Consider the following 11,109-nt stretch of genomic DNA (forward strand, 5'->3'; position numbering starts at 1 on the left):
TATTTAAAAAAAAAAAAAAAAAAAAAAAAAAAAATCACATATTCATTCATACGTACATACATACATACATATATATACATATATATATATATATATTAATTCATTTTTATTACGGCGTGATAATGATGAAATTTGGATAAATTGATATAGGACGAATTACTCATCACCAAGTACCAAAATAACGGATGTAAATTAACATTGATATTTCTATTATCGGTCAATATTTTTGCACACAACTGTCCAAGTAATTTAAAATATTTGAATAACCTATTTTCTAATGTATCTTGATCTATATGTACAGTTTTTTTTTTAATTTTATCACTTGAGGTCTTTTTAGTTTTATTTGAAATTACATTTGAGCGTATATTTTGAGTAGTTTCATTATTCACATTTTGGTTATCTAACTTTTTATTATTTGCATTTTGAATTTTGTCATTTATTTCTTGTACAGGCATTTTGTTATTTTCTATTTCTTTAAGTAAAGAATTTATTATATTTTGTGTTACAGATTCACTTAGATTTATTGGACTATTATTATTTACATTTTTTTTAATTTGTTCTTCTTTTTCATTTTTATTCATATCAATATTTTTATCTTCTTTCATAAAATGTTCCTCAAAATCTTTTGTAAATAACTTATATTTTTTTATAGGCACATTTATATTTTTATCCTCATCTAAAATGTTATTTTCATTTTGTTCTGTAACACATTGTTGCATTTCATCTTTATTACTGCTTTTACTTTTTTCTTCCAAACCATTCTCTTCTTTTGTAATAATACTTTTATTATTTTTATTTTCTATTGTTGTTGTACATTCATCAAAATTTTCATGTTCATTATTATTATTATTATTGTCATTTATTATTTTTTTTTTTTTTTCATCTTCAAATGTTTTGTCTAACAATTTACAACACTGTTTTTCTGATTTTTCCATATATTCTTCTTTTACAACTTGACAAGAGTTTCCATTTTTTTTTTTATTCAACATGTCAGTTGAATTAACTGATACATTTTCAATTAATTTTTTATTTGAAGAAATAATCACAACTTCTTTTTCTTTCGTTTCATTTAATTTGGATACATTTTTTTCAGAGTCTTCACCTTTATCACTATTTATATTTTTCTTAATAGTGCTTTTTTTAATTTTTCCTTTTTGAATACCTTCTTTGTCATCATTTGACAAACCTCCGTGTGCTTCTTCATACACTTTGTCATCAGGTATATTTTCAACTTGTTTCTTTTCCTTTTGATCTGTATTATTATATGATCGAGTTCTCTTTTTTTTATTTTTTTCAGCATGTATTTTCTCTTCTTCTAAATTCTCTTTTGTTTTATCAGATTCCTTATCTAAGGTTTGTAATTTGCTATCTTCCTGGTTCTCATCTAGTGCACTCTTTTCATCATCTTCCTTATTATTTATTTTTAATGAACCCTTTTTCTTCGAACTTGATCTTCTAGAACTTCCTTTTGCTAAGATATCTTCTTTTTTGCCATGTTCCTCTGCGTTATCCATCTTTTCATCATTTTTCTTATTCTTTTTGTTTTTTCTTTTATCAGTGGAAGTAATACATTTCTGTTTCGAATCAACAACACAGGACTCATTTTTTTTATTTTTCTTACTTTTTTTATTTTTATTATTTTTATTTACATTCTCAGTCACATATTTAAGATTTTTTTTATTTTTTCTGTTTCTCAAACGATTACCAAAAAATTCGCTATTTAACATATCGCTATCTTTTTTGTCTTCGTCCTCATCGTCATATTCTTTATCATAATCTTTATCATAATCAATGGGACCCTTTTGTTCATCATAAGCATCTTCATAATCGTCTTCGTAATCATCTTCGTAATCCTCTTCGTAATCGTTTTCGTAATCATCCTCATAATCATCCTCATAATCATCTTCATAATCATCCTCATAATCATCCTCATAATCATCCTCATAATCATCTTCATAGTCGTCTTCTTCATGATCATAATTATCATCGTACTTATATTTATCATCATCAGGAACATCTTCTTTTCCCTCTTGATCATCACCTAAATAATCATCCCCATTTTTTTTTTCAGATTTACATTTTTTGGTGCTTTTTCGATTTTTAACTTCACCCTTCACTTTATTATTATTATCCACTTTACTCTTACCATTGCTTTTGCTATGAGACTCCCTCTGGAAAATATTTGAATTCATGGAAAACAAGAAATGATTTATCAAATTATTAACAGAACTATAACTATTGGTATGATTACTTGTACCATCATTTAATATATTAATTCGTTTATTTAAAGAAGTAGGTTGGTGGTAGGAACTAGATGGATACATGTTATTATGTAAAGATTTATTATTTGAGCCGACAATTTCTGAACTTTTGGGCTTCTTTAATAAATTGAAATCAAAATTGTTTAAATTAATTTTGTAAGATATTGGGAAGAGATAATTATCTTCAATTTTAAATAACTTTAATTTTTCTTTTTTTAATTCTTCTATAACTTCATTATAAAACTCTAAGGAAGGACCTAAACCAATTCCTTCTTCATTAAAAAATTCGATATCCAAAAAGGAAGGGGTAATATAATTTGAATGAATATAATGTAAATGATTAAATATTCTTAACGAAGATTCAATTATTTTATTTCTATGTAATTTTATTTTTGTTCTTGGTAACGATAATATATTATTATCCGATAAAAAATTAAATAATTTTTTTTTATCGCAATTATATGTATAATTAGCACAAACAGATAATAAATGTTCTTCTGATAGGATAGAATTATCGAAATTAACTTTCTCATTAAATTTTTCCACTAATTCCTTTATTTTCTGTTTATAATTATATAATCCCCTATAATTACCAAAATATATTAATTCGAAAAATAATAATCTTATATCAATATCTATAACAAAATTAAATAAATAAAATATTTTATATATCCATGAAGGTAATTTTTCACTAAATATAAATAATGGGTTATTTAAATAATATATTACTTTATTATTTATACTATTTAATAAAAAATCTTTTTTTTTAATATCATGTATATCAATATTTTTCTCGTTCTCTATAAAATTAAATTCATTCAAATACTCACTACTACTATTATCATAATTATTAGAATGATTATTCACAGATTTTTCAAATAAATATTTAAATTTATATATTTCTGTTTTTGTTTCTTCAAATAATAAACTATTTTCTCTTGCTTCTATTATATATTCATTATACTTGAAATATTCTTCACCATTGTTATTATAAAAATTCATAAAAGTACCAACATCACACATTTTAAAATGTTTACATAATAAATAGAGAAATTTATAAATTAAAAAATTAAACATATTATCTAAAAATATATTCTTCTCTTCGTTATTTTTATCACATGATATATTATTATAATTCTCTATATTATTTAAATTTAATTCATTTTTTAAATATATATTATTATCACGATTATATAATTCTTTATTATTATGATAATTTAAATCATCTCCTAAGAACCTTTTCGTGTTATCTATACTTTTTAATATAACTTCTCCTTCTTCATACATCATAACATTACTTTTAATCATTTCATTGTATATAGGCATATAATTATATAATAAATAAAAATCTTCTTCATTATTCTCATCATAATTCTTATATATATTTTCCATATCTAAATTAACACATTCCTTGTTCATTTTAAATAAATCATAATAATTATTATTTCTAAATTTATCAAATAATATTTTCTCTTTTCTTCTCAAAAGTTCTAAAGCATTAAAATGTTTCATAAAGTTTTTATTCTCTTCAGAATACATATTTCCTTCACCTTCTTTCTGTACTAAAAAATTAATATTATGAATATGAGTACTGAGCATTATATCTTTATTAATATAATGTTCATCCATAAATATAAGTTCAGTGGCTTTCATCATTTCCATACTTAAATAATGTGATAAATACATGCAATCATCTTCAACATATTGACGTTGTGAAAATAAAAAATGAAGTTCATTTTCTTTATATTTATTGATTAAATGATTTCTTAAAAAATATGATTTTCCTAATGTACTCAAATTCGTACCGTCCCTTAAAATAACCATATTTTTACCTTCACTTATATAATCAAAATTATTCATTTTATTATTATTATTATTATTATTATTTTTACTATTAAGGTCAGAATTATTCATATTCTTATCAAAGGAAGCAATCTCACCTTTAGACATATTAAAAGTACTAGCTGGATCCTCTCTTGTATTATTAACTTCATGTTTTATTAAACTATTATTTTCAAACGATTCGTTCATACAATTTCCTAAAACTACATGTTCATTATTCATATTGTTCTTATTCACACAATCCATTTTATTATCATATAAATGTTTAAATAAATCATAGGATATATTATAATAATTATACTTCTCATTAACCATTTTACAACATAATGGTGTATTTATACTTGTTTTTATTTTCTTATAAGTAACCCAATCAACATAATTTGAAACACTCTCTTGTTGTTCTCGTTGTACTAATGATTCTTGTTCATCTGCTCTTGGTTTCATCACATAATACTTCTTACTATCATCAGTATACAAAAGATCGTTAGATTCTTTCTTCTTTTTCAAATTCATAAACAATGAGTTATTTCGACTACTACTTTCACATCCTTTATAATTTACACTATTATTGTTCTTATTCAAACTATATATATTATTATTTTCATTCATATTTAACGTCCTTTCGACATCATATAGGGGTCTAGATATTCTATCATTATTTTTTCTCTTTTTAATTATTCTATAAGTAATATCGTGTGAACCTCTAGTGTTATAAGAATTACCACCACATAAAAGAGCACCAACACTATTCATATTGTTCATATTGTTCATGTTGTTCATGTTGTTCATATTGTTTATATTATTCATATTATTCATATTATTCATATTGTTTATATTATTATTATTATTTATATTATAATTATTATTCCACAAATATTTTATATTATTTTTTAATCCAAAAAATTGAGGTGGAATATTTTCTACTACATCATTATATATATAAAAGTTTTCTATGTTACAAAAAATATTTTCATCATTTACACATAAAGAATTATTATTCATATAATACATATCTTCATTTAGTTTCATTAAATATTCTGATAAGCATGAATTATTATGAACATCTATTCCATTAACTGACAAAATAATTAAATCATCATCATCTCTTGAATAATATTTATTAGGATATAGACTTTTACCAATACATTTATTCATATTTTTTCTAACAAGATTTTCAACCTTATTGAACGTTTCAAAAATGTTGAATGATCCGTGTATTTTTCTTTTCTCCTTATCAATAATATTTTTAAAGAAATATTTAGGTATTTTCACATTCATATTATTATTATTATTATTATTATTATAGTTGTTGTTATTATTCTTATTATTGTTGTCATTATTCTTATTATTGTTGTCATTATTCTTGTCATTATTCTTATTATTGTTGTCATTATTCTTATTATTGTTCGCGGTGCATGCACCTTTTTCAGAGACAGACATATTTGTAGTCATAAAACTTTTCCTATCCTTTGATATCAATGAACCGTCATCAGTTATACATTTTTTATTCTTATGCCTAGGTAACATGAATACATCTTCAAAATAATCATTGAAATTATTTTGTTTATTATCTTCATTTTTGTTTAGAACATTATGTTTATATTCATCTAATAATATATCCTTTATTTGATCTTGTTCACTTAAAGAAATATTTATTCCCTTATTCAACATTCCAAAAATAGACACATTATCTACATATAAACCATTTCTTCTTAAATGTATAGGAAAATGACAATTATAATTATTATACATACTCTTATTTTTATTACTCTTATCCAGTGTTAAATTATTAATACTTTCATTAAATAGATTCTCATAAAAGAAATCCTTTGGTATATAATTTATATATCTATTGTTATTAAAATAATTATACATATTATATTCTCCTCTATTATTATCATAATAACGAATTGCAGACATTTTCTTTTTATCCTTATTTATTTTATTACATGTATTATTTGTTGTCATATTTTTCTTTTTCTTTTCTTCATCTTCAACATTTATTTTATTTATATCCTCTTGGTCGTCTCCTTCCCTATCTTTATTTTCTTTTATATTTTTTTTTTTATTGGGCAAAATTTCTTTTATAATTTCAACATCTTTATCTCCAGTATGTTCAACAATTACAACCTTTTCACTATTGTTAATATCCCCTTCATCATGTCCTTTTTTTTCATGATCACTAATAAGATTTACTTCATTCTGTGCATTTTTCTTCTTATTATTTTCTTCATAATCTTTCTCAATCCTTTTGAGTATTTCCATTTTTTCTAATGTTTCTTGATCAACATAACTATCTTTATGTTTATGTTTCTCTTTATGTTCATCGTCTTTCGTTTTATTTATTTTCTTATTATTATTTGTTGTATCTATTTTATTCATAGAATCATCATTTCCTTTTGCTTTATTATTAATACTTTTGTTACTACTACCAGATTCATCATCTTCCTTAATATTATAATTACAACTGTTCTTATTTTCATTCGTATTTTTTATTATTTCATTATTATTTATACTATCCATATTGGGAGAAGTAGCACATGAAACATTTTTATCCTCCTTCTTCTTTTTTGCCTTGCTATTTTTTGATAGCTCGCTAGATTTTCTATTCCTCGAATATATATTATATGAAAAATCTTGTTTTAATGATGGGAATTCATCATATTCCTTTTTCCATTCATAAAATAATTCATTTTTTTTTTTTTTCTCTCTCTCTTTCTTTTTCTTTTTTCCATTCCCATCGTCCTTATTATTATCATCATAATCTTCATCGTCCTCTTTACCTTTATCTTCACCTTTACCTTTATCTTCACCTTCAACTTCACCTTCATCTTCACCTTCATCATCACCTTCAACTTCATATTCACCTTTACCTTTCGGGTCGTTTACATTTATATAATCATAAAATTTATGAGCACATACCCTTTTCGTATTATTCTTATTTGAAAAATTATCTTTGAAAAAATATATAGGAAAGTGATCATAAATATTTAAACATTCCTTGATTATTTTTATAAGTTCATAACAACTTTTAAATGATAAATTATTAATTATTAAATAATAATGATATGAATCAAATATTTTTACAACTAATGATTTTATATGCATAATATCATTACTATTAATATCTTCTATATTTTTCTCTCCTAACATATTTTCTGAAAATATTTTATATAACATTTTTATACTATTCAAAAATAAACCATGTACCATATCTTCTTTTCTTTTATTATTAACAAATAATAAAGCATATAAAAATATATATAAACGAATATTTCTATCAATACTTTTTAATAATTCCAAAACATCCATTTTATTCTTCTCTTTAATTATCATATCTTCGGTATAGTATTTAGATACATTCATATTATATTCCTTCATGTTATTACTATATAATAATGATTGGTATAAAAAGAAATATAATCGTTTTCCTATATTATATTGATAAAAATATATACATGAATCTTCTTTTTTTTCGGTCAAATTAGAAAATAAATATATCAAGTAATAATAACATAATATCATATTATTATAACATTTTTCTTCTGAATGTATAAAATTCTTTATTACCATAATTTCATCAAAACCTAATTCCTCCTTTATATTTTCATTCTTAAAATAACTACATATATTCTCACCTTGTCTAGTTATTTTTTTCTCCTTTTCGTAATTAAAAAATAATTCACTATATTCTAAAAACACATTCATCATTTCTCTATCTCTGTTAAAAAATAATAAATCCTTTGTTGAATTATTACATCCCTTATCATCATTTTTTTTTATATACATTTTATTATTGAAAATATCATAAAAATACATAAATATTATATTATATATATTTTTATTGAAACATATACAGCTACTTTCTTTTTTATCCTCCCATTCTAATATTTCTTCTTTTTTTTTTAATAATATTTTATGTATTATATTTAATAATACATACAAATATCTATTATTATAATCTCTCATCAAATTGCTAATATTAAATAAAAGACCACCATTCATATCTTCATTCTTATTAATACATTTTAATATAGTCGATACTTCATTTTCTACATTATTAACATGTAATATGGAAGAATCAGGATTTCTTAATATTAATAAAGTAAAATATTCTACTATTTTACATATTGTAATACCACTTAATATAGATGTCTCAGATAAATGATTTAATATTACACTCCTCAAGAAAGAATACATTTCTTTGTTATATGAAAAAATATATTTTAAACAATTCAAAAATTCAACACCCTCATAACATGTTAACGATATTTTATATAATGATATAAAAACTGATAAACATATCAAAATACACATATATTTTATATCATAATATAATGTCTCTTCGTATATGTAATATATATTTGGTATCACTATTTTTATAAGGCTAAATAAATGGCCCAAATTGTTTCTATAAAACGTTAATTTATATTTCTTCACATCTATTGGAAATTTGTATACTAACATACCAAATTTGTTATTATAATGACAACTTGTGTTGATAAAATCTTTATCATTCTTATTATTTTCAACATTTTCATTATTATCTATATTATCTATATTATCTATTTTTTTTTTTTTTTTGGTTATTATCTCATCATTTATAAATTCACCTATATTCTCATAAAATACTTCATCCTTGATATCCCTCTTATTATCATATTCATATATTAATTTTCCATTATATGTACACATAGGTAGAAAAGAATATAATGTAAATAAAATATATATGATAAGAAAATTATTACTTCGAAATTTTTTATTTCCAAAAAATTCATTAAACTTAATTAAAAATTCCGATTTACAAAAATCTTCTAATACATTATTACTATAATGAACTAATATAGATATTATATAAAACGTTTCCATAAAGGCATATAAATTATCTTCTATTTGACATTCAATTAATAATTTTATAATATTATCTCGAATATTTATATTATAAATACTTTCTATTTCGGAACTTAATTTATAATATATATTATCATCACTATTTAAATGAATCATATTTAATAATAACTTATTATTATAGTTATTTTTCAATTTATTTTTATCTCTACCCTTACTTTTATCACCATTATTATTATTATTATTATTGTGATTATTATTATTATTATTATTATTGTGATTATCTTCCACATCTTCATTATTATTACTATTACTTTTATTATTATTATTATCTTGCAATGATTCATTTGTTACAACCACATCATTTATATCTACTCCTCTTATCTTATCATTGCATGTACTCTTCTTTCTTTTACCCTTTGAACTACTCGCACTTCCCTTCTTTCTTATATTTTTATCCATCAAATTTACAGACTCATCCTCATCGGATATTTCGATTATGTCATTATCATAGATAGCTGTCACCTTTATATTATTATTGTTCGTATTATTACCTTTTGTCTTTCTTTTTTCTAGTCGTACTCCATCATCCAAAATATTCACATTCGCATTTATATTTCCATTTTTCTTTTTTGATTTTTTCTTATCCTTTTTTTTTTCTATTAATTTACTCAAATATGATGTACGTTCATTATCCTTTTTATTCCTACTTATTCCAAGCATATCCTCCATGGCTAATTTTTCCTCTTCTAATCTCAAGGTAATCATTTTATCAAGAAACGATCTCCATAAAGTACATATAATATTTAATATATGAATATAATGATAATGAAAAAAATTAATAAAGATATTACAATATGGAGTTATATATTTTGTAATATGTTTATATTTAGTTATATTATTAATCATTTGAATAATACAAAAAAATATTTTCTTTTGTATATTTACATTATAAAAATCTATATGCATTAACATATATTTAATACTCTTCTTTTTTAATATAAGCATTGGATCCTTCTCTACTAACTTTTCAAAAATTTTTAATATTACTTCTGCAACATCAATATATTCAATATCATTCAATTTTTTATTTAATATGTACACAGCTTCTTTGTTATTAATTATATATTTTATAGAATTCGGATATATATCTAAAATAGTATATATACAACATGTAGCTGTATAAATTATAGTAATATATTTTACATCTACACAATTTATATTACTCAGAAAAAATTTCTCATTCTCTGATTCTATTGTACACTCACTTGTACTACTTGATGAATTATTATCACTCATATTATCTGAATAAGAATAATCTTCTTCACTCTCTTCCTCTGAATTTATTATTATTTCTGTTTTAATATTATTCTCTATTTTCTTCATATTCTCTTTTGAAACATTCTTCTCTTTTGATTTTTTTTTCTTAGGTACCTTATCTAATCCTTTTTCTTCATCTTCTTTACTTGATTCATTTTCATTTTTATTTTCATTTTTTTTATCAACCTTCTTTTTCTTATTATCCCTCTTCTTTTTATCATCATTCTTATTATTATCTGAATTATTTTCCTTGTCTTCATCCTTTACATCTTCTTCACAATTTTCCACACCTTCATTTATGTCATCTTCCTCCTTCACATTTAATAATTCAAGTAAATTCTTCTTTTCCTTAATATTATTACTACTTTTATTTTTTTCCTTGTTCTTTTTTTTTTTTTTCTTCTTCTTTTTCTTCTTATCTTCTTTAGTACCACTAAAATCCGACTCACTCTCTTCACCTTCATCAAAATCAGAGGCATAAACTCCCATATGCTCTTGGATTATTTTGAAAAAGCTATTTATTCCACTACCTACAACATCATTTATCTTTTCAGAAGAATTTCCTTTCTTGTCATTTGTGTAATTTTTCACATTCTTCTTTTTATTATTATTATTATTGTTGTTGTTGTTCTCATTTCTTCCATAAACACTATTATAACTTATGTGAGGACTTTTTATAACGTGAATAAGCACGTTCATATATTCTTCTAAAGTCGAATTGCTCAAACCTCCCTCAGCTGACAAATTCAATTGTTCATAAAAATCGTTCAGCGCAGCTAGCTAAAAAGTAAAAAAAAAAAAAAAAAAAAAAAAAAAAAAAAAAAAAAAAAAAAAAAAA

At 22.1% G+C, this 11,109-nt stretch overlaps 1 protein-coding gene across 1 annotated transcript in view; it reads right to left on the bottom strand.

Annotated features, from left to right (window-relative positions):
• Positions 1–113: 113 nt before the first annotated feature.
• Positions 114–11,109, bottom strand: part of PRSY57_0702800 (E3 ubiquitin-protein ligase, putative) — a gene marked incomplete at both ends in the record, with an annotated part of 11,525 nt that continues 529 nt past the window's right edge. Inside the window, one exon of the mRNA XM_020114644.1 lies at positions 114–11,051. Coding sequence (XP_019970601.1) covers positions 114–11,051 — 10,938 coding nt within the window. The remainder of the gene's footprint in view (positions 11,052–11,109) is intronic.

Source organism: Plasmodium reichenowi, chromosome 7 (assembly GCF_001601855.1).
Source record: "Plasmodium reichenowi strain SY57 chromosome 7, whole genome shotgun sequence".
In the NCBI taxonomy this organism is placed as follows: domain Eukaryota; phylum Apicomplexa; class Aconoidasida; order Haemosporida; family Plasmodiidae; genus Plasmodium; species Plasmodium reichenowi.